Source organism: Typopeltis vanoorti, chromosome 16 (genome assembly GCF_054136105.1).
Source record: "Typopeltis vanoorti isolate ZY-2024b chromosome 16, IOZ_Tvanoo_1.0, whole genome shotgun sequence".
Classification (NCBI taxonomy): Eukaryota; Metazoa; Arthropoda; class Arachnida; order Uropygi; family Thelyphonidae; genus Typopeltis; species Typopeltis vanoorti.
The window spans coordinates 86,388,582-86,414,689 of NC_143564.1; the positions used below are offsets into that span (position 1 = coordinate 86,388,582).

Here is a 26,108-nt window from a genome sequence, read left to right on the forward strand (position 1 = left end):
GCACGACCCTTATCTTTTCACCCCTTTAGGTTCATCCTTCACTTTTACAACCCTGTTATACTTGGATTCACAGAATGCACGGCAACGTAATTTTCCGAGTAAGCTATAGCCGCCATCGTTACGCTGTACACGTGTAGCTTTATGCCTTCCAGGAATTATTACTTAGCGACTTTTTAGATGACTCGCAGTAAATTTTACATAGCTTAAGTGAGTCTTAAATTTAAATCAGATTCTCTCTCTTTTTAGACATACTTTAAAATTAAATCTTAATATAATCACCACAGCTTAAATATAAGGTACTTAAAATAAAGAATACAAATTTTACATAAAGTGAAGAAGTTTCACTTTTAATTACAACTGATGCGCAGGTATTTCTTTTTGCCAGCAAGTTTTATATATTAGGTTCGGAATGAATGATTTCTTTCCAAGATTCCTTCATTTAGGATCTAACAAAGGCCTCTCTTTTTATACAAAAAAAGTTTTTCTGATTTTTTTTAAAAACTATTTTTGCTTCTCCCTCAATCCTCTGTGGACAAACCTTGCATTCTTTCTGGTACTGAATTCCCTAAAAGGGTTAATCATGGTCTGCCTAACACCTACATAGTTAATTTCTAGGGTGTCCTTGCCGTTCTCACTCTTTTTGTGAATTGCAACCTTTTCTTCCTCTGGTTTGATTATCTCAGGTTCCTTTATGGTTCTTGATTGGGAGTCCTCACTCAGTTTTGGATTTTTGAGTGTGTTAAACCCCTGTGTCTCCTTCCCCTTAAGCCTGCGATCCCCTTTCGGCCCCATTGCTCCCTTTACTTCTTCTCTGAAAACAAACTTCCCTTCTAGTGAATTCACAAGAAAATCCAAACTTAAATAGGAAATCACTTCCTAGGATTACTTTTAGGCGAGAAAGAGAGTTCCTTGGCAGGACTGAAATTGAGCCAAGCGGATATTCCAAATTTTGGCAAGTTCACTCTCAACCTCACAGATTTAGTAGCTTTGGTAATAGTGGAGGATATTCCCAGAAGCTTGATGGGTCTTTTTAGGTGTTTTATCCTTCCCTTCATATATGGCTCAATCTCCCTGAAGTAGTTATCAGGGATAATAGAAGCCTGTGTCTGCTAGTGCCCTAAAGTTTCTCCCACATCCTTCCTTCAACTGTTAATTCTGTGTTTCCTTTTTGATTTCATCCCCCTTTCCTTCCCTCCTGTTTGTTATATGCATGTGACATTGCCTCAAAACGATAGTTCTTTGAATTCCCTTGTTTGCTGAAGCAGTTATGAGCTAGATGTCCCAATTTATTGCAGCTATAGCATCTTTGGGGCTCCTGGGAGTAACCTCTAGAATTATCTCCGTCCGAGGACATAGGAGAATTCCCATTGCATTTAGCTGACAGCTCTGATAACTAACTCATCATCGTGTCCATTTTATCAAGAAATGGAGCCTGCATCTTCTCAACTTCCTGGTGGATCATGTTATTAATTCTTTCCTCTGAAAATGAGGAGTTCTCGTGGTTTACCCTTGAAGCTGTTGTCGGTTGACCTAGTACAGCATCAAGACGATCCATGATGGGCTGCTGTAATCTCTCTACTTCTTGTTGGATCAATGAGCATACTTCACTAAGACTTGGGCTGCTATTTACAACCTGGTAGACTGTCTCAGGTCTACTAATTTCATATCCTTTCTGTGCCCTCTGCTTTTCTTTCCTCTCTGTATGATCTACCTTAGTGTCCTGATCCCTAATGTTGCTTCTCTGTTCTCTAATGACATTGACGGACCCAACTGAGGCTGCAGTACAAATGTCTTCAAGCAGTTGCTCTCTTTGTCTTACTGCTGTCAGGCATTCTTCTAAATTTATTATGTCCGTCCCAAACGCTGTTTCCTTCGGTTCTCGTCTCAATCCCCCTCTAAAATGTTGGAAGACTGCCCAGTTGAGATAGTGCTGGTCTTCGTCAGAGATGCTTAACATATTGGCAAGAGCTAAGACTCAGTTGTGGTAGTCCGATGCACTTTCTTTGTCTTTCTCTACCATCTTCTGGAGCTTCCATAGATTTGGTCCCACATTCCTTACTTTAGAGAACTGGTATATTAGGACCTCCTTAAATTTGTTGTAATCTCTAGTTTCTTTTAAGACAGGCGAGGAATAAAAGTATTTCTTTGCCTTCCCAATAAGCTTACTTTGGAGAAGAATTAGCAGTTGGAGCTCACTCCATCTACCAATTCTTCTTAGTTCTTCTATGTACTCAAAAAAATGCTAGAATGTCATCAGATTCCACCCCTGAGGACTGAGGAAAGACCTGTTGAGGAGTTATTGTCCTAAAGAATTCAGAGTCATCTAAATCCGAGCTCGCTGGCTGAGGCATACCTGCATTCATCTTACAAACTTAAAATTTCCTTTTTCCACACTTTTTGGATATTCCAACAAATGCCTGATTGCCTTTAGTAGTATTACTCTTGAGAGAAAACTAACAAACATTCTAATGTTACTAGATACTAAATTATACTATTCTTATCGCATCAAGTTAATCCTATCACATACAAAATTTACAAAAAGATCTCTTTCAAACAATTCTTCTTACTCTCAAAGGAGGTTATCTTTCTAAATAGAGACTGTCCACAGAGTTCATTAGAATACAGTTCTTAATTTCATATTCGTAAACAATCTTCTCTCTTTTAATGAACTTTCACACAAAATTAGAGTAATTGCACCTTACCGAGCTTTTTCCGCGTCGTTCTGCATCACGTGTATGTCTGGATACTTCTCATCTATTGGCTGTCCATACGCCAACATAGGGGTTACGCTATCTTCATTCCTTCTGCCGAAAACAGACTCAAATCTTTGTGTTTCAGGAACAACTCGATGGGACTTTTCAGCGACAGTTTGATTTTGCTAGAACTGCAATTTTTTACCTTCAGCTTTGCATAGAATCCTACTTCATTTTAAGAATGCTTGCAGTCCGACATCTTATCACAGACTTCAGCCCACCCCTACGCAAAACTGCCTGCTAACTTTTGATGCACCAAAACAGGAAAACATTACGACCAGAGAGACTGTTCCGATACCTGCTCAACCCCTTATATTCTTCTATAGAGTACCCTGTTTTCTCAGTCCCCTTTTTGCACACGACCCTTATCGTTTCACTCCTTTGGGTTCATCCTTCGCTTTTACAACGCTGTTATACTTGGATTCACAGAATGCATGGCAACGTAATTTTCCGAGTAACCTATAGCCGCCAGCGTTATGCTGTACAGGTGTAGCTTTATGCCTTCCAGGAACTTAGCAACTTTTTAGATGATTCACAATAAATTTTACATAGCTTAAGTGAGGCTTAAATTTAAATCAGATTATCTCTCTTTTTAGACATATACTTTAAAATGAAATCTTAATATAATCACCACAGCTTAAATATAAGATACTTAAAATAAAGAATACAAATTTTACATAAAGTGAAGAAGTTTTAATTACAACTGATGTGCAGGTATTTCTCTTTGCCAGCAAGTTTTATATGTTATGTTCTAAATGAATGATTTCTTTCCAAGATTCCTTCATTTAGGATCTAACAGATATCTATGAGTCTCTTGGTCTTCTAATTGGGCTTGGACATGTCTTGGCTGTATTCTGTATTATAACCTTGACTCCTTCCCAGAGCATTTCAGTTGAGTTCATCTCACTAGTCTCCAAAAGATCGTCCAACCAAGTTGATATTTCTTCTGGGAACCTGCTTGGGATTACTCTGACATCCAGTCTAGCGGGACTGGCCTGACTCGAAAGTTTCAGATCCTCAGTTTTACTTTGGCTTTTACTAGCTGATGGTCTGTACCGGAGTCTGCTCCAGGATAAGTATGCACGTCCTGGAGACCCAGGATGTAATCAGTCTAGTGCTTTGACCTATCAGTGTTATTTGTCTAAGTATGTCTGTCGTGGATGTTGGAAGCAAGTATCAGTAATAACTATCTGTTTGCATTGGCAAACTCCAACAGTCTTCACCACAGGTGTTACATTCACCCAGACGAAACATGCCACACTCAGGCCTAACTTTCATACTCTTTCCCACTTTTGCAATGAAGTCCCCTAAGATGAACTTGGTTGGACTGCCTGCATTTTGGTAGGCAGTCCAAAACAGTGTGTGAGTTTTCATAGAATTCCTTACTTTCTTCATCAGACCTATATGTATGTGGTGCATAAACTACCATGATTATATAGAGAAACCTGTGGAGAATTCATGACTAAGTTTAACACACATGAATTTTTTTATTACGTAAATATTTCGTCCTAGGTATCTTACGACATCATCAGTATAGTAAAGCAATACTAGGAAAGTATTGCCTTACTGTACAGTTAATACAAAAGAAAGGGCGCATGCGTACAAAGGAATCCAAATTGCGTGCAGTGGCACATGGTGGCTTGAACTTAAATTAAATTAAAATTGAACTAAATTGCTTAAATTAAATTTAATTAATTACAGTTATTATTTTACACAATTTTGTATGACAATTTCCATACTTTAGGGATGGCAAGAACATCAGTGCAGTTTAGATTTGGTCTGTGGAGTAGGGCTTCAGCACTTTCTTTATATAAACATTCATATTTATATGAAGATCTGTGTAGAAGTTTTGTCTTTTTCCAATGGATCTTGTGGTTTGGGTTTTCAACTCCGTGTTGAGCAAGGTCTGATTTATGCGGTTTGATGAGGCAGATATGGTCTTGATATTCCGAAATGCATTTAAAAACTGATCTGCCTGTCTGTCCCAAATAAGAGAGTTTACAGGAGCATGGAACCTCGTATATGCCAGGTAGTAGCATAGGTGAAAGTTTGTCTTTAGGTGAGGATATCAAGTTTTGGATCTGGTTGATGGGTTTGTAGGTGGCAGCAAGATTGTATTTCTTCATAATTTTCGAGAAATTGCTGATGATTTTTTTGAGTTGTTTTGAGATTGTACAATCTCAAAACAACTCAAAAAATCATTTTGAGTTTGGCAAAGAAAATGTGGTCTTTGCCGTCATTATCCATCGCGTTGGTGGCATGCCTACAATATCATAATAAAAATATTATAAAGATACTGTATACTCTAAAAACACAAAAATCTACACTAATATACTATAGTACTCTAATTTTCTGAAAAAAAAACAATCAAACAGATAAAAATCAGAGAAAATGATGGGTTCAAGAAGATGGAGATTGTTAAGATCAGGTTTTCAATTTACGACAAATAGTGATAAATCATGAGAATGTTATGAGGATCTGTATTTAAGTTTTGTAGATGTGGTAAAGGCATATGACAAGGTCCTCAGAGGAAAACTTTTCAAAACTTGACAGTTATATGGGGTAAATGGAACATTTACCCCATATGTCAGGCAAAGGGTGATGGTTTATCATGATATAAAATCAGGTGTAAAATAGTATTATTATTATTATTATTATTATTATTATTATTATGGGCAACTCCAGGGAGTTAGACTCATCGAGGGATGTCCTAAACATCATGTCAAGAACTATCATACTTTGCTTTGAACTCATTCACAGTCATGGCACCCACAACAGACTCTGGCATCTTCCACTCATTCACTACTCTCCAAGCAAAAAAACTAGTTCTAACACCGTTGCTAATTACACTCTTACTCATTTTCCATGGATAACCCCTAGTTCTCCCACCACCACACCTGTTCTGAAAACTTTCCTCTGAATTAATCATTTAAAAACCCCGCAGTAATTTATATGTCTCAATCATATCACTCCTTTTCCACCTAGCCAGTTTCTGTAACCCAAAAATCTTCAACCTGTTCTCGTAAGGTTCATTCCACAGACCTGCTACCTTCTTGGTCACTAGCCTCTGGATCATCTCCACCTCATCACCAAGAAACCCTGGTGCCCAGATCTGCATGTAGTAGTCAAGATGAGGTCTTATCAATTCTCAAGGAACAATAACCTGCTTGTCTCTGCTTGTCAAAGTATTCTTCGGTCCAAATCCGATGAGCTGCTTTAGACACTTTTGCTATGTCCCCTAAACTTTAACTCCCTATCCACTAACACTCCCAAGTCTCTGACTTTGTCAGTTTCCTGGAGTACAGTTTCACCAATGTGAAACTGTACTCCAGGAAATCTTTTCACCCCAAAGGGCATAGCTTTACACTTTGCCAGATTAAACTGACATCCATTCTCCTTTGCCCAGTCTGCCACCTTATCCAAATCATCCTGCAAAATCTTGACATCATCTATATTAACTATTGCTCTATCCAACTTTGCATCATCAGCAAATAACTGAACAATTCCTCTCAGATCCTTTCCTATATCGTTAATAAACAAATTAAACAGTAGCAGTCTAAGAATAGAAGCCTGCAGCACACCACTAGTCACAGGCCTTCTTTTGAACTCTACTCCTGAATAAGCTACTCGCAGATATTTCTCCATCAACCACCCTCCTATTAATCTCACCAACCCTATATCCATCCCCATGTGCTGCAGTATACCATATGATTAGAATTACATATGGTATCCTGTGAAAGGCCTTTGCTAAGTCCAGCAAGTTACTGAGGCATGATCTACTCTTCACAGAACCATGCTGTCCCCCATGGAGTATCCCATTTCCATATATCCATTCCTGTATTTTGCTCTTGACCAACTTCTCCAATACTTTGACAACAACTCCTGATATACTGATTGGTTGGTAATTTGCTTCATCAGTCTTAGGCCTCCTTTATGCAATGGAACTATTTTCCCCTCTTTCCAACCCAGAGCTGAGACTTACATTAAACAGTATGATCAAGAGCAGTGACAGTTCCCTCACTGCTTCACATAAAACTCAAGCTAGTATTCCATCCAATCCCACAGCTGTATTCACATTAAGGTTCTGTAATGTGTTATGCACCTACATTTCATTTACCTCAGTTCCTGTATAAGCCTTTGACTCTCATTCCTTCAATATCACTGCCTGGATGATATATATACTCTTGCAAAGTGATCACTTAGTAATTCTATTATTTCGATTCAGTTACTTCCCTACCATCAGCATTCTTTAAAATCATTCTGCTATATACATTCTTTCTTTTACTTGCAGCATATCAAAAGAACTGTTTGTGATTCTTTTTTAGCCTGCATTGCTAACTTCCTTTCATAATCTTCTTTTACTTTTCTTACCACACTAGTTACTCTTCTGGCCTGTGCCTTTTACTGTTCATGTGCCTGCAGGTCACCTTTCTCCTTAAATTCCCTCCACAATTGTTTATTTTTTTGCAGCTCAAATGTTGGAGTGCTGACAATTAATAGATTAATTTGGAAGAGAAGTATCGTTAGGAGATTAATAATAATATATCCCTTGAAATATATATCAGGAAATTGATGATGGTAAGTAGTTTCCCTTGTCTGTGAGAAAAAATCAAACTGATTTCAGGTGCTGAATATGTTCATTTGGGTTGATGAAAACTTTTGAACATAGTTTGGTTTTCTCAGGAACAGAGACTCACTCACTGTAGCACTATTAAAAAAGTCAACATGAGCCTTAGTCATAATGCTGTTCTAGGAAATTCATTACTACTATATACTTTCTTGCACACATCACCCACTATAATTTTGCTATAGTGAGAGTCAACTGTCCTTCAATCATTGTAGCATAATCACAAAACTACATCATAAATAAGTTACATAATTTTTAGAGAATCTTTTGGATGTTTTATTTTATTTTATTTTATTTTATTTTTTTAGTGTTATATCAGTATAATAAATATTGACCTTTTTTTTATTTAAGAGATGGTGTGCCAGTCAGTTCCTAGTCCATTAAATTTAAAAGAAGAGAAAGTTGAAAGTCTGATGTGCTCCAGTACCCATAGATTTGATTGTCTTCCAGTTAAAACACAGCAGCTGAAAGAATGTAAGTTTTTTTAACCTATTACATGCATAATCGTTATTATCTATATACACATAATAACTTGCATTGCTTAATTTTTGACACATTAGTGGGGGGAATAATGCATGGTGTGGAATTTTGACTTTATATGAACCAAAACTGGTGTTATATAATGGATATCAGTTATAATGCTGTCATGTGCTCATATGACATTGATATTGCAGTGCCCCTTACCTCCATCCCTTATTAATTTCTTAGGGATGTTTGTTTTTTTTAGTTGGGGAACAAAAATGGATTTCTTAAAATTAGTTTTTATAAACTTTTTTTGAAGTCAAGCATATAATAAATGTATATACATGCAGTGCACACTTTGCATGGTAGACCACACAAACAACAATGCAAAGCAATCTTAATTATTGGTGGGAAAAATTCCAGTTGTTCCGTGACATTAAAAATATTTTGTCAAAATATTAAAACTCTTACTGTCAATTATAAATGTATAAGGAAATGAAAAGAATTAGTCTAATATATGTTTAGTATACTGTAATTTAAAACATTTGAAACTTAAGAATTAGTGTTTTATTCCTTTATATAAAACTTATCATCAGTAGTTTCAATAGCGCTTGCCCTCTTCTCATTGTATAACTTATGATATGGAGTGAGCAACTTTTTTATGCCTTGGTGAATTGTCATACTCATTTCTAAGTTGTTGACTGAACAGCTAGCAGTGCGGTTTATACTTTTATGCAATTACTCACAGTTAATATACTCTGGTAACTGAAGTTTGAACTGTGTTGTTGGGGGGGCTGTTGTTATTTAACTAAACTGTGGTGAGCCATGTAAAGCAAGGACTATGTGTAATAAATTTCTCTTCAAAACTTAGTATGAAAAATCCTGTATGAAAGTTGTAAACAACTTTCTCAAAAAAATACTTCATAATATTAATTTTATGATGGTACTGCAACTTTTGTTATTCTCTTTCTGATACTTGTTAAAGGTGCTGGTAGCTAAACAGTCAGCAGAATGAGTTTTATAGAAATATTTCTGGAAAATCATTAATTCAAAGTTTAATTCATGAATACTGTTTGTATATCTTATAACTCCAAAATAAAAAAAATAAAAAACTGCAACTTAAGACTAGTTAGTTGTACACTTATAATGGAAAGCACAACCCACTTCAAGAATGCTACAAATCATGTGGAAATCATTGTACCACTGCTGAAAGTAATAAGTTATATGATAATGGAAACATTGAAATATTTATTTTTGATGTTATCACTTCTGGAAACTTTAGTTTATTAGAGCAAATGCTAATTTGTTTGCTTGATTGGAAAAATAGGTATTCCATGAACAACAAGATCTCAGTAACTGCATCAAACTGGTTTTGAAAGACTATTATCCTCAGTCAAGACATTAGCTTGAATATTTCATGCTCCCTTTCATTTCTGCATTCTGTGATATTGTGATTGCTCTAACCTTGAAAACATTTCAGTAACCAGAGGAAAAATATAGAGGAATCCAGAGGAAAAAAAAAGAGGATAAAGTATTGCTTCTTTTACGTGTTTAAGCCATTAAACCATCAAAGTATTATGTATTAGCTCTTTCATCTCCCCTCCCCCCCTCTCTCTCTCTCTCTCTCTCATCTGATTTTCCTTTGTAGCTTGCAATCTAAGAACATGTTTTTCTAATCTAGCTCTCAGATCCATAAGATAAAAAATAGGTGTATGCAGCTAGTTTGATCTTTCGGTTAAGTTCTCTCTTATTTCATATAAATATAACTGATTTCCAGCAAATGCCAATCTTACTTATTTTAGTTCTATATTTAATTTGCCATCTTCACTAAATATTGTTTGTAAATATAGGGTGTCCTGGAATTAGCTATCTATTTCTATGAAATCGGACAAATCTATTAAAAACTGACATAATTTAATGTTTATTACCTAATTATGATACAAAAACAGATAGATTGATATAAATCATAAGTCAAATCTTTATTGAGAACTTTCAACATGTGCTCCGTCTGTATCTCTGCAAATTTCAAATCTATCCTTAGCATTGCGAAACACATTTTGAAGCATGCAAAGAAATCTAGGGGGGTGTCAAATCCAGAGAATGCCGAGGTCGAGGTCCTCCACATCCAATCCACCGATTCAGAAAGCGTCTGTTGAGATATTCTTGAACAATTAGTGCATAATGATATGGTGCTCCATCTTGTTGAAACAGAACATTATCAAAAATGCCATCATCAAGAAGCTGTGGCACCAAGAAACTGCTGAAGCATATCAAGGTAGATGGTACCAGTTACAGATGCTTCCTGAAAAAAGAATGGGCCATAAATTTTGGATTTAGTCATTCCAAGCTACACATTAACTTTTGGAGAGTCTCTTTGCTTCTATGACTTCAGATGGTTTTTCATTGGACCAGATATGAAAATTGTGTCGACTGACTTTACCACACTTGTAGAGAGTCGCCTCATCACTGAATAAGATGTTATCCAATAAACCTCTGTTTTTGATCTGATCCAGAAATTCTCACACCTTGCTGCTAGATTAGGATAATCGTCTTCATTTAGGGCATGCAGTACCTGAATGTGATAAACCTTTTTCATCAGTGTTGAACGCAAGATTGTATGAACTTTGTCTTGGATATGTTGAGTCTTCGACTGGCTTCCCTAGCCGACGTTGTTGGTTCATCCTCAAACAATTGTACTCCTTCAATACTGTTATGTGCTGTCCTTGAGTGCCCTCTTCCCACCTCATCGTGTACGGATCCAGTTCTTTTAAATTTGTTCACAAGTTCATGAATCGCTTTGTCTGTAGGACCGGTTCTCTGAAATTTCCTTTTAAATCTTTCTCTGATTTCATTACATCACACTCCTTTGATACGGGATGTTACAACAAAGATATGTTCTTGTGTATTCATTGTTAGGGTTCTGAAAGGAGATGAAAATAAAATTATGAAATAATTTAGAAATTTTTACATTTATAACACATATTAAACAGGATAAACATAAATAAACATGAGTTTTTAAAAAATTCGTCCCATTTCACTGAAATAGATATCTAATTCTGGGACACCCTGTACAGTAATCTTTTAATTATGCAAGCATAGTGGGAGGGTAATTTGCTGGTTGGGAAACTTGAAGGTACATTGTACTGTATTGTACTGTACCAAAAATTATTTAACATGCTAACCCATCTTCAAGGTTTCGTGAATTGAAGGTTTGTTCATTTGAAAGTTGGATAACTAAGAGATCACCATAGTTCTTCAATTTACTTAAATGATCCTGAAGACCTGTGGATATATTTAGAATATAACATCATCTGCATAAAATAAAGAAGCAAGTTTAATATTTTGATATTATATTTGTTGCTACTTCATAGAAGGATCTCTAAAATCTTATGGATTTTCATATCAAATTTGTTGTAGCAGCCCTAGAATTTAAAAGGTCAGTCCTGAAGACTAGTGTTGAATGTTTAAAAATAAAATATCATCTACATGAAATACTAAATTTAATGTTTCAAATTTTGATATTTCCTGCCACCTTGTAAGGTGATGGATATTATATTTGTTGCTACTTCATAGAAGGATCTCTAAAATCTTATTGATTTTCATATCAAATTTGTTGTAGCAGCCCTAGAATTTAAAAGGTCAGTCCTGAAGACTAGTGTTGAATGTTTAAAAATAAAATATCATCTACATGAAATACTAAATTTAATGTTTCAAATTTTGATATTTCCTCTACCTTGTAAGGTGATGCATTAGTAAATGCATATATAGGCTTAGGTGCTAGTTTACATGCATAATTAATTTTAATAGAATAAATACAGCAGTGAAATAGAAAAAGATCGAGCTGTTCTTCACATCCCTCTCAATATGCAGACTACAGTAATGCTATTACTATATCCTATATCGAGGCACCTCTGAAAAATATTGCCAGAATTTTAAAGAAATATAATCTCTGTACTTTCGTATCTCATTTGAAACTGACTTCCCTGCTCTGCTAAGGATCCACTTCTTCCCCTCTCTGTTCTGCAAGTGTTTACAAGGTTTCTTCTTCTTCTTTCAACTTATAGCTAAATTGGGAGATTTGTCAACATCCACCTTGGTGAACACAAGAAATAAATCCACCACCACAAATATGGTTAGAACAGGTCACCTTGGTGAACACAAGAAATAAATCCACCACCACAAATATGGTTAGACAGGTCTAGCTGACCATGCTTTGGATACCTTACTCAGAATCGGATGGGAAAAAACTACTAAGTTTCATCACAGCATAGTAGCTTTATATATATAAACTTAAAAAAGAATCCTTTCAGAATCAGCAACAGATTTTTTTAAAAAAAATAGCCTAATCTAAATAAATACGGTTATGTTAAACTTCCCAAGATTTATGAAACTAATTCTTAGGCCTCCTGCCCAACAGATAAGGCTAGCCAACAGCATCCATACAGGTGCCCTTCATAATGACTTTAGGCTTAAAATAGTCTAATTTCTTTCACCTACTGTTGTGTAATTACAATTTTAATATTGTATTGACAGATGAAATATCACAATGGTCTGTGTGCTGTATTTATTCCATTAAATTTAATTATGTTGATGATACTTGATTTTACGTCAACCCAACTTTTATGAATTTTTTTAACTGCCTTCTTAAAGAGGTGCCAAAACACCAATCCAGTACCAGACTGTGTCAGAATTAAAAGCAAGTTTCACTCAGCCAAAGCCAAGTGAAACTTGCATATTTACAAATGTGTGAGTTCAGCTTATTGCGTGAGCAGATTAGCCCTGCTCAGATGGAGCTCTCAAAAATTAATATCAGCACTCTATGTGATGAACTGTGCGATATTTTAAACTTGGAACTGGGATATCCTTGACAACATCTCTGACTCAACGGCAGATAAAGAATTCATAAAAATCAAAAACTGGCACCAAAACAAATTTGAACTCTTACAACAAGATCACGTCATTGTGAATTTATCATTGGTAGAAGCTGTTAGTGCATTAAGTTGAGGACATAACTCTGCCATTACTCCCAGACAAGTTCCAAAAGCAAAAATAATGACTTCCATTAAATTGGGAAATATATGACCTGCTTCCAGCAATAGCCAATAACATTCTTTTGGATGTGGCAACATCTTAATCCATTTCAAGCCTACCAAAAAAGGAAATCATTGCTTTAACACATTAACTGCTATGTGAGTTGTATTTAACTCGCGCATCTCTTTACCTTGGGAGTCACGTGGTGCACAAGCAACTCATGCTGTAACACTGTAACATACATGTTACATGATGGATGCCCTCACCTTCCCCCCGGGCAAAACCCTGCAGTTGGTTCGTGAAAATCTTACTTGTTGATGTTCTTATTGTTACAATTAATATTGACAATTTAATTCCAAAAAAACTGGTTTAAATGAATAGAAGTCAATAAATTTTATTTTTCTATTTATTTTTACCTAAATTATACTTAAGCCTGACAAGTATATAAAACACGTCCACTATCTAATAAACCTTCTATTAGCTTCATGACAACTGAGGACTAAACAGAAATGCCAAATCTTGTTTCCTTGTTGCACATACTTAGAGGGGTATGATTCAGAGGTCGTCATCCAGAACCTTCAGACACAACTAAATACTTGGGAAATGACAAAAAATTCAATAAGTATGTCGTGAGTCACAACTCACATGATGTGCAGTGTAAAAATTGATTCTAGCTGCATGAGTTGCATATAACAATTTTTCTGTGTATAATAAAAATTTTCTGTGCATGAGTTATATGCAACTCATGCACAGAAAACAATAAAAAATAACAAATTTTTCATTAAATTAGAAAGGATGGTTTTGTTTTCAAAGTTTTTATTATATTTTCGTAATAAAACACCATGGCCCCAAGGGAAAAAATTTTTTTTTTCTAGTGTGGCAGTCAATGTGTTAAGAGAGCTATATAGTAATAACAACATTGTCATAACTAAAGCAGACAAAGGTAATGCAACTGTGGTGATGAATTTAGCTGAATATGAAAGCAAAATGTGCATACTTTTACAAGATCAGTCTACATATCAAATCATGGATCATGATCCTACTAACTCTCAAAAGAATAAAGTTTGCAAATATTGAAAAGAAACTGGCCAAAAGAAACAGTCAACAAACTCGAGCCTTTTCATGTTAAAACACCCAGAATATATGGAGCATCTAAAATTCACAAACAAGGTATACCCCTATGCCCTATTGAAGACAGTATAAATAGTCCCACGTACAAACTTGCTAAACATTTAGCTAAATTATTAGCCACGCTCATAAATAATTCTCCTTCCTTTGTTAAAAATTCTGTTCATCTAAGAAGTATTTTTGAAAACCATATCATAAAAAGTTCAGACATAATGCTTAGTTTTGATATCACTTCACTATTTACAAATGTACCATTAATTGAAATCCTTGATATATTTGAACTATTTAAATTTACAGTACATGTAGTTTATTTACATGGAAAGGGAAGATATACAAACAACTAGATTCCCCATTTAGTCAATTTCTACATAGAATACTTGGAAAAGCTAGCTATGAATACAGACACTCTCAAACTAGTTTGGCTACACCATGTCGATGATGTATTTTTTTTAAATAACTATCTAAATTTACAGTACATGCAGGTTATTTTGAATGGAAAGAGAAGATATATAAACAACTAGATGAGGCAGCAATGGGTAATTTCTACATAGAACACTTCAAGAAGCTCGCTGTGAATACAGAGTCTCAAACCAGTGGTTTGGCTATGCTATATGAATGTGCTTGCTATTTGGCCACATGGTCCAAACACGTTGGATACATTTTTAGTGCACAAAATCCACTGCACAATGGAACAGGAAGCTGATGACTGCCTTCACTTCTTGGATACACTAATCACATAACTTCCAGGTGGTTCTGGTCTATAGAAAACCCACATATACAGGGAGAGGTTTGCACAAACAGTCACTTCATCGTCCAGCTCAACAGTATAGTATCCTAAAAATGCCAACTCACAGAGCTAGTGCTATTTGTTCCAGTGACAATGCTCTTATCACTGAACTCACTCACTTACATCACACCTTCTTAGCCAATAGCTATAATCCGCAGATAGAAAAAATACGAAATGTAACAGCAAAACTGTTACCATCCCATGCATTCAAGGCATATCTGAAAAGATATCTGGCATTCTTAATAAATATTAGCTACGCACCATATTTAAACCATATGTCAAATTGGCAACTCTCATCCTTCACCTAAAGACAAACTCTTTCTTTATTACATCTAGGAATTTTTGAAGTGCCCTGTTTCTTGTGACCTGGTTTACTATGGATAGATAAGCAGAACTGTTGCCATCTGCCTTGGTGAACATAAAAAAATACATTCCACACTATAGTTATGGCAGGACGCATGTAGCAGACCATGCCTTGAATCCCCCTTCACACAGTATGAAATGGGAGAAAACAGACATAAGTCAAAGAGATTGTTTTTGGAATCAACAGCAGCTTTAAAACATACCCCAAACCTCAACCAATGTGGCTGTATAAATTTGCAGCCATATTGGCAGTTAATTAGGACTTTAGTTCCCTGTATTGTCCATTACAATTTTTTAAACTAGTCCTACTGTTACACTAAATTGTTATTGTTTTGTGTGTGCTGTTACAAACTGTTCTCGTGGTCTGAAGATGCTGGATATAATACCAGCGAAATATCAGCTAATAAGTTAATAAATATTATTTTCTTATCATTTTGTGTTGTAATCAATACCACGAAAATAACCTAATATGTACTATCAACACATAAGCCTTTACATGGACTTGTACTATCAGGTAAACAAAAAAGTTCGTGTTGTTTTCAGTAGAGTTCACTACAATGACTTGTTTTATTTTGTAGTGGTTTGAGAGTGCAATTTTTTATGTGCATCATAAGACACAGATATGTGTCAGTCAATCTGTGCACTCTAACTTGGTGGTATCTGTTAAGATAATCTGGTGTAATTCAGGCTTGTTTGCTTTATGAATTTGAACTCGATTCAAGGGCTTCAAAAGCTTCCCATAAGAAAAATTCGTTTACACTTGCATCAACTGGGAAAATCATGGAAGCTAAGCAAATGGGTCACATGTGCATTATCAGATGACAATAAACTTCAAAAGCAATCAATTTGTTTTTTACTATTTTCATGTCATAAAAACAACCCATTTTTTGGATTACTTGCTCACTCATGATGAAAAATGGATCTTGTACTCATTGGTTGTCACTAAATGATCCGGTACTGCATACTTCAAAGGCACCACTTCATCCCCAGAAGATTATGCTTTGTGTGTGGTGAAATGGAGCTAGTATTGTCCGCTAAGAGTTTCTTGCTGCAGGCCATACAATTACGACCAAGATCTACTTGATGCAAATCAAGTGTATGCAGGATGTTATTTCAGAAACAGCCAGGACTAGTTAATCAGAAGAAAGTGCTATTCTTACAGGACAATGCAAAATCTCATACTGCAAAACTTACCCATGAGAAGATTTGTGCTTTAGGATAGGTGATAGTCCTTTATCCTCCAAATTTGTCAGCCCATCCTACTTTGTTCAGTATCCAGGTAGATACCTAACCGGGCGCACCATGAGAAGGTGAGGATTTGACATTAGGTCAAAAGCCCTGGTTGGTTGGTTGGTTCCCTGCATTCTTGTAAAGACTATGTGGAGGTCTCCTCTCAGTTATACAGCTTTGATCCCTTAAGCATCCCTATAGATTATTTAGATATGTAATATATATATATATATATATATATATATATATACACACACACACACACACTTTTTTTTTAAACTCTTCTAGGGGACATATACATCCTTTGGTTAATGAACAGAATTCTTAGTTTTAACCATTCATGTCAATTTAATCTGTATACTCCTAAAGATAGCAACAAGGAGGCTAAAAAGGTTTAACATTTAAACTCAACATCTAGTTAAGTTGTGATTATTCACACAGTAATTGAATCTGCAAGTTTTTAACAATGAAGCCCTTAAAGTTTAAACTGATCAGTATAATGACCCTTTCCATAATGCCTGGAAACACATCCAAAAGGAAGTGTGCATTGATGATGGGATACTAGAGCAATTTGATGTGAAGGTGCGAAGTCATTTACTTCTATATATGCACATAGTTTACTCGCACGTGATAAATATTATATCATGAACGTAATTTCTCATCAAGTATAATTTACTTTCTAACCAAGTAAATATCTAATTTCTCTGTACTAAAGAAATAAAACAAGATAGCAACTCTTTATATGGGGAAGGGAGAAAAGAGCATACTAGTTCTTAAAACCAAGCATATCACCAGACAAAAATTTTCAAAAATTATTAAATACGTCATCTCCCTTCTATTATATATCTTTGTGATTTGTGCTAACTTAACATGTCATCTGGTAACATCCCCTCCCCCTTCACGCTGTTCAGTATTTCGAACAGTTATAATTCTTCATTCTTTTTATAGATTTTCTGAAGTGTAGTTCATCAGATGATGTTCCTGTAATAGTATATATCTCAAAAATGTTTCCTGTTGAAAAGAAGTTTTTACCACAGAATAAACAAAAGTAAGTTTGCATGCTTTTTAAAGCAAAAAGATACTAAGAACAATTTAATTGATGGTACAACTTTATAATCGTACTCACAAAAATCTTTTGTGGAAGAAATTCTGCTAATATATTATTTTTATATGTTATTTGTTAATCTTTATACTTTTTAGTATTAACTTTGTGACATTTGAGGAACTGATGTGAGTATATAAAGCTCAGGGAAGAGTTTATGCTATACAGAAAAAATGCTAACTCAATACAGTCAGGTTTCCATGTTCGCAGGATTTGTGTTTTTCCATTGACGGTCATGAAATCATGTATGTAGTAGTTCCCACCCATCCCCTTATCTGCTGGTTCGCGCTCCACAATATCAGTTACCCACAGTAACTGATATTGTGTTCAAGTAACCCTTATTTTACTTAATGATGGCCCCAAAGCGCAATTTGTATATGCCAAAAAGAAGCCATAAAGTATTTCCTTTAAAGGGAAAGGTGGAAGCTCTCAACTTCATAAGGTAAGAAAAAATGTATGCTATGATTCCATTGACATTCATATAATTTTTAGTGCAGTATATTGTTATAATTGTCCTATTTTATTATTAGTTATTGTTAATCTCTTACTGTTTCTAATTTATAAATTAGGTACATATCTATAGTCAAAATCATAGTATATATAGGGTTCGGTACTATCCACGGGGGGGGGGGGGGGGTCTTGGAACGTATCCCCGCAGATAAGAGAGGGACTACTACTGTATTCAGTTTTGCAGTGGGTGTTAGGCTACTTGTACTTAAAATATTACAGTGGTTATGTGAATACCACATGCATCTAATGATGGACAAATGATGTTAAAAATGGAGAATGTACACTTGCCTGTGAACAGTAGTATGATTTCTGCTAAGGCCCTTGTTCTTTACAACAGATTTAAGCAGCAAATTCCCTTACCACCAACACTGCAAAAATCACTTTCATTGCCAGCAAAAGCTAGTTCCAGAAATTCAAGAGGGTTATTCACTCCATAATACACCAATCATCCCTCAATTAGTGTACCTAATGTGTTCCTTAGAACAGGCGCATTAATCGAAAACACACTAATCGAATATAATAACCTATGGGAAAAAATATAATTCGTTCCTCAAATTTCTTTCTAGTACCTTAATTTTTTTATAAACGAATTAAGGTCTCAGGGCCTAGTTAAAGGAAAACCATGAAGCTGAAAGACAATAAAACATATTCAGAATATAAATTTTATTATTCTACTTCTTAACAAAGAATTGTGCTAACGTAGTTTGGCAGAAACGTAGAATGAGATTTAATTAACTCTTGGACGTTATCATTGTCAATCTCATCAAAACCCAGTTCATGCCTGATGTTTGCAATTTCCTCAACATTGTACATTTCATTTGAAAAGCTTCCAAAATCTTTTGCACAATGTGGAAGGATGTGCTTCCAAATGGCTTGCATGTTGCTAGCAGTAATTTCATTCCAATATTGATGAATATTTTCAATAGCAGATTTAACATTAAATTTCTTCCAGAATTCTACTAATGTCATAGAATTCTCACCAGATGTTGCTTCTATTGCCTGTTTAAATGTTCTCCTCGGGTAGTATGCCTTAATGGTTGCTATAATCCCCTGGTCCATAGGTTGTATTTGGCAGTAAAAATTTGGAACATAGTATACATGGAAGTAGTGTAGTATGCCATTAAAAATAACTTTGTAAAATGCTTTAAGTCGGTAATAAATTATTTCATTCTGGTGAGTGATTTTTTAAAATAGTTAGCCATAAAAATGTATAGATAGAAAATTTTTTAAATCTATAACATTTATTTTTAAGATGTACATATAACGCATTAATCGAATTTTAGAGGCGTATTAATCGAATTTGGGTATCGAAAAAAATTACGCACTAATCAGGGGCGCACTAATCGAGGGATTACTGTATAAAAATTACAGGTGAGCCTGCTTCATCTGATATAAGGCTTTTGAGGCATACCCTGCATAACTCAAGAAGCTCATCGAGGAAAACAGATATAAACCTCAACAGGTTTTCAAAGCCCACAAGATTGCATTATTCTGGAAGAAGATGCCCACTGCACCTATATAGCTATCGAACAGAAGAAAGCCAAACCAGAAGTACTTGAAGTCTTAATGCCAGTCAACTCTTTTTCTTCTTCTCCAGCCTCTGAAACCTCTACTACTGATGAGTACTGAATCATATGCTGAGTACCCTGGTTTAATGCCTTGTTCTTAACTATGTAATAAAATTTTGATGCCTTATTTTAAACATTGAAATGTAACTCATGATTGTAAAACACAGTTAAAAGCTTTTAAACACTAAAACTTTTTTCTTTTAATTGTAAATGTTTGTATAAGTGTTTAGGAATAGAAACTATTAGGGACTGTTTTGGGTGAGAGTACGGATTTTTGCAGAACTTCACATTTTCTCAGGAAGTGTTCACATGTAACTCCTGCGAATATGGAGACTTGTCTGTAATTCCTTTCCTCTGCAAGGTTTTGGTGGGTTTCTTGAAGACTAGGTGGGATACATTTGAGTACTTTAGTATGCAAGTTATGCTTTTTGCCTCCCTTCCCATTGCATGTTAGTTACTCCACTGTCTGTTCATTGACTTATAGTTTGACAGTAGGTTGTGCCACACTACCTGTCAAACTCTTGTTATCTTTAGATTATATGCAGGTATTCCAAGAGTTGTTGTCCATCCATGTAAAAAAAAAAAAAAAAAAGTAAATTGAAAAAATGGCTCAGAAACTTTAATATATCTTTCTTCTGTGATAGAAAAACTATCAGAAAGTTTATTCATGCACAGTCACATGCATTAAAGAACAAAAATTTCATACTTGAATCATAAGATTCAAAATCAATTCTAAAGACACATGCAGAGAATTGTGATCAGTACAGCATGTTAGTCAATTTAGCTGTAAAGGTATTCTTCCACTGTACTTTATATGAAAGTTTGTTCAGCATTTGTTTTCTCTTGTTTCTTCTTCAATTACCATGACAATGATAGAAACTAAAAAAAAAAAAAAACTTTTTAAGTCAGTAAAATTTATTAATATTGAAATAATTTTAACAATGTCTGTCATTCTGACATGGTAGGTACTTGTTTTGGAAAGGAAATAAAAATTAAAAGGACAAAAAGAAAGGAAAAGATAGTAAAATTGATAATTTAGCATCTAATAAAGAGCAGATAAAATGAATTAATTATTGATTTTGTTTGAATCTTAAATAAACTAATGTTAACAAATTTTCACAAGAAGTACAGGGGAAAATACTTTTACAGCTTAACACCCTAATATTCTATACTATATTTTTTTGTCTTTGTCTATCAATAAATGCAGAAGCCATCCAAAAATGGAATGCATCGAGTTGCCTATTAATCAGGAAATAAAACTTGCAATTGTTATATATCTCACTGAGACTGTTCTGGGATACCTAAGAGTTTGCTATATCGTTTGGTTGAGAGGTGAAATAAACTTCCAACATCTTTCTTTAAATCCAGAGTAATTTAATAATAAGGTGGTACACCGGTTGGCAACTCATATAGGTAAATATGACCTCTCCATTGCTTCTGCCTTAGTATCACCACTTCTGGGTCTGCCTCCCACTGACAAGACCTCAATATAGGTAAATATGACCTCTCCATTGCTTCTGCCTTAGCATCACCACTTCTGGGTCTGCCTCCCACTGATGAGACCTCAATAAAGGTCGAAACCAGTCTGGATAGTGGCCCTTTCCTTAATGCATAGCATCATACATGTCCACAAGGAGATGTGCTTTGCATTGTGGGAGATACTGAGACAAGAAGTGATGATAACTTGGTCCACCTTTGCTACAAGTTGCCTACGGATGTACCACCCTGCCCCAGTCCTGAAGATATTTTCAGGTGCAAACTTTGTTTGCTTACACTTGGATAAAGGATTAAACTAAATTTATTGTAGTCTAACCAAGTGCAAAATAAACTTCCAATATCTCATAACACTTTGATTAACTTGTATATTATCAATTGCTTCCATTTAAAAAAACAGTGGAGGGTAGTATTAAGTGTACAGATCTCTTTGTGTGTTCCCTACTATTTTTCATTCAAGTACTAACTGAAGATGCTGTCAGCTAATTAGACAGCAAGATGTTTCTAATTTTGTAATTTAATCTACAAGCCTTTACTGAATGTTATTTACGTTTTCACTTTATAACCTTTGATTATTTATCTCTAAAGGTTGATTTTCTATAGTCTAATTACCCAGACATTGAGAATGTCATCCTTGGAGACTTTATTATTCATTTATCCCGAAATATTTGCTATTAAATGATCTCTCAAAAATTTTCATTAGCTAATCAGAATGTCTCCCTCAAGGGCTCACTTTAGTGAGTACAGGAGTGGCGAACCCGAGGTACCTGATGCTGGACCATACCTTATTTCATGTAATATACATCTGTTATATTATCTATAGGATGGTCCCTACTCTTATTTCTTTCTATCCTTTTCTTCTTTCTTGTTCCTTCTTCCCAATGCTATTAGAGTAATCGAGGGCTAGGGGTGATTCTTTCAATGTTTCTACTTTTTTCATCTCTTCATGCATAGAAGGCAACGGGAAACCACTATGCTTCTACTTTTTCCCTAGTTTGGATGAGCAGTAAGAAAGTCAAAGAAAGACTAGATTTGCAGGACATCTTCTGAGAGGTTCTTCGGGACACCTGACAAGAACTATATTACAAGGGAGAGTTGAGGGAAGAGAAGACGTGGAAGACCAACTAGAGAGTGGTTTAATGACATCGTGGAATGGACTGGTTTAAGAATGATGGAAGCGACAGACAGAGAGAAATGGAGAAGAGCTGCTCATCTGCTGTAACCCTCTTGCTAGAGGATGCTACCGGACGACGACAACGAATCAGAATGTCAGGTGATCATCCTCATTCTTTCAATACTGTGGATTTTTCTTAACCACCTCTATCTTCCAATATTACTGTAGATTTTGTCAACCCTTCCTCTCAGTAATTCTGATCATAAACTTGTCTACATTTCCTTTTATACCAGTTGACTTTCCATAAGCCTTCTCACGTTCTTTTGGACTAAATGGTACCAGTTTGAATTACGTACATGATTTCTGCACCTCTTTTCCATGGGCTAATTGCTTCTGCCCTCCTGATCCAAATATCTGATCTGACTGAAAACTGAAGTAATTCTTGATGGGCCTTCATTCCTCCCTCCACATTAATTCCAAGTCACTGTCCAAGCCTAAGTTCTTTAAGAAATATGCCAAAGAAGTCCAAGATAATTCATCATCATCAAATTCCCAGTATGTAATGTCAAGAAGCATACAGGATACTATGAGAATACTGTATACACAGTCTTGCCATGAATACTGTTACAAATTTTACACACCCCCAAATTGCATGAGCCCTTAGTGGCACTGTGTGCAGCTAACATTCACGTTTGTCAGTAGAAAGAGAGAGAGTTGTTTAGCTGTATGGGTTAACATGTAGCGGAGAAATTATGACAACTGTGTAGTTATAATAGCACTTCACAAGGTTGAAATGCAGCCACCTGTTATTTTCAACACACTAAAAACACTCATGATCAGTAGGATTTTTTGTGTATTGGACTATTAACTATTATAATGGTACAGAAGATGTATCTGACTGCCAAAGAATGTCAGCCACACTGCGTTAGGATACAACATCTTGTGAGAGCTGTGAAAACATGAATCTGCAATTATCCTTGGAGAATGCAGAAAGTGATTTCATGAGAGAGATGAACGGTTCACAGGAAATGATGTCGTGTACTAACTGACCTGAAGGGGGGATGAGAGCCTATTGTCATTCTACTGGACACTTCCTAACACCACAACTTATGCATCAGAGGGTGATAACATCAGAAACAGTTCTCCTGCAGTATGCAAATGACACAATCACAGATATATTCTCTTCACAGATGAGAATATTTTCACCATTGAAGAGTCACTTAACCACTGAAATGATCAGGTATATTTTGCTGTGTACCCTGGTTGGGACACGGCAATTGCCTTAGCACCCAGAATTCAGAGAGACCTAGTGTCAGCAATGGTTTGGTGGAAGTGAGATATCGGGGGGGGGGGTATCCAAGTTACATTTCTATGAGAAAGAGATCAAAATCTCTGCCAAAGTATATCAAGACACCGTGCTGGAATCTGTGGTATGGCCTCTGAACAACACCTTGTTTCACAGTAGGTAGTGGTTGGAGGCAAATGTTCCTGATCGCATATCACCATTTGATTGGCCATCTGGAAGTGCTGATCTGAATCCATTGGACTTTAGATTGTGGTTGAAGTTTGAGAAAGTAGCCTGCAAGAAACAATATCCCAGCATTACCAGCCTGAAGGTGGATTTAGAGTGAGCAGTGACAGTGTTTTCATTGGATGTTGTGCATGCCCCCATAGATATGTGGCTTCACAGACTTCAGGTGTGCGTGAAGGCAAAAAAGGGACATTTCGAACATTGATTGCTGCTATATCACATTATACATGTTTGTATGTGCCGAAAACTGTAAATGATTTTACAGTTTTCAGCTTAAAGATTTATGTATCATTCAAGTTTTAACACCATTTATGGCTAGACTAGGTAATTAAGTTTGCATTATTACTAGCATGTTGTTAAGTTTTCCTCTTATAAGTCAATGCACTGCTAATTTTATCAGTGTACCTCTTGGTTTTCTTCTGGATCTTTTGTTTGTCATCAAATATTGTTCTGCTTGCTTTCCTCCTCTCCCATTTTGTTCATGTTAAATCCATCGTAAATTAATTTGCTCACACATTGTGAATGCTGGCATAAAATTCCTTTCTATCTTCATGTTATGATTTTGGTATTGATGTTATCTGTTTTATTTGTTATACAACTTTAACATCAGATTCATAATTTAAAATTGGTTTAAAGACTGTTTTGTATTCTCCTAGTTTAATATATTGGCTGATTTTTTGCTTATTCATTATAAATTTATTCACCTGCCCTTCTCCCTCCCAAAACACACACACACACACACACATCCAGTACATCTCAATACTAACCTCAGCTATATTCTCTCAGACTGTCATTGCACTGCTATCCAACTTGGGTGTTCACGAGACCTTGAATATGTGTGCATGCCCAACAATGAAGAGATACACAGAATAACTTCATACGTTAATACGTTAAAGCTTTAATGTATAGATCCCCCCCCCCCCCGTGTGCAACGTTTGTTGGTAGTTCCCTCATGTTATGCACCCGAAGAAATCTAAGAAGACAAAACTAATGTGCAGTTTACTTAAATAAAAATAAATAAATCAACTAAATGCCTTTTATTCCTTTATAGGGAGTAATCGAGTCCTTTATACCCTATCTAGCTTTTGGAGACTGAGTGGGCAGTTCAATCTCCACCGGTAGCCAATCAGAGATAGCTGATCTGTGCCTATCACTAATTATAAACTGCCACCTATGAAGAGGCTGGCAAACAAGTGCAGCTATCTCTTAGTACTTAATCCTAACAAGATATGTTACTGTCTGAAATAATGTGATACTATGGTAGATTTTCTTGAGTTTGTGGGATGAAAACCCCTAGTTTCCTGGAGGAAAAACCCACTTGCCCGTGCCAAAGATCGACTAACTCAGGAACCGGTTGAAGAAAGACTTAGAAAAAGTTCCTCCAGTTGGCGACTAGACTTGAACTTAAGTCTAACTTCTTCGAGCAACCAAGTGCAGAAGATGCAAGCACCACTTCCACCGAGCTAGACAGGCCTGCATTCTCTATAGGTTTTTCATTGAGAATGCAGTTGTTTTCCATATCCTTGTTTCTCACAGTTGTTTCATTGTTGATTTTCATATCAGATTTGTTATTATTATTATTACGGGTGACTCCAAAGAGTCCTTAGACTCATTCAGGGAGGCCCTAAACATCATGTCTATCACAACTATTCGACATTCAAATATCTATCGTACTTTGCCTTGAACTCATTCACTGTCATAGCACCCACAACAGACTCTGGCAGCTTATTCAATTCATTCACTACTAAAAGTAAAAAACCCAGTTCTAGCACCCGTACTAACCACACTCTTGCCCAGCTTCCATGGATGTCCACTAGTCCTCCCACCACCAGTCCTGTTCTCAAAAATATCCTCTGAATTAATCCTATAGAAACCCATCAGCAATTTGAATGTCTCAATCATATCTCCCCTTTTTTGCTTATCAACTAATTTCTGCAACCCACAAATCTTCAACCTGTGTACATAAGGCTCATTCCATAGACCAGCTCTCATCTTGTGTCACTCGCCTCTGGATCCTCTCAACCTCCTCCCCATCAAGAAGAAACCTAGGTGACCAGATCTGGGCACAGTAATCGAGATGGGGTCTTAGCAAGGCTCAATACAGAGGAACAATGACTTGCTTATCTCTGCTCATCAAAGTATTCTTCATCATCCAAGTGATTTGATGAGCTGATTTAGCCACTTTTGCAATGTGTCTCCTAAACTTCAACTCCCTTTGACTGGATATAACATGGAATTCTTGAGGCCAGGGACTCCCAAGTCCCTGGCCTCATCAATCTCCTGGAGTGCAGTTCCACCAATGTGATATACTACTGCTAATCTTTTCATCCCAAAATGTATAACCTTACATTTTGCCACATTAAATTGACATCCATTCTCCTTAGCCCAGACCTCCAATATATCCAAAT

General features: G+C 35.8%; 1 protein-coding gene across 1 annotated transcript in view; it reads left to right on the forward strand.

Moving 5' to 3' along the window:
• Positions 1-26,108, forward strand: part of LOC150098172 (elongation factor-like GTPase 1) — a 451,514-nt gene that overhangs the window by 180,653 nt on the left and 244,753 nt on the right. Inside the window, exons 13-14 of the mRNA XM_090406579.1 lie at positions 7,732-7,854; positions 17,330-17,429. Coding sequence (XP_090262705.1) covers positions 7,732-7,854; positions 17,330-17,429 — 223 coding nt within the window. The remainder of the gene's footprint in view (positions 1-7,731; positions 7,855-17,329; positions 17,430-26,108) is intronic.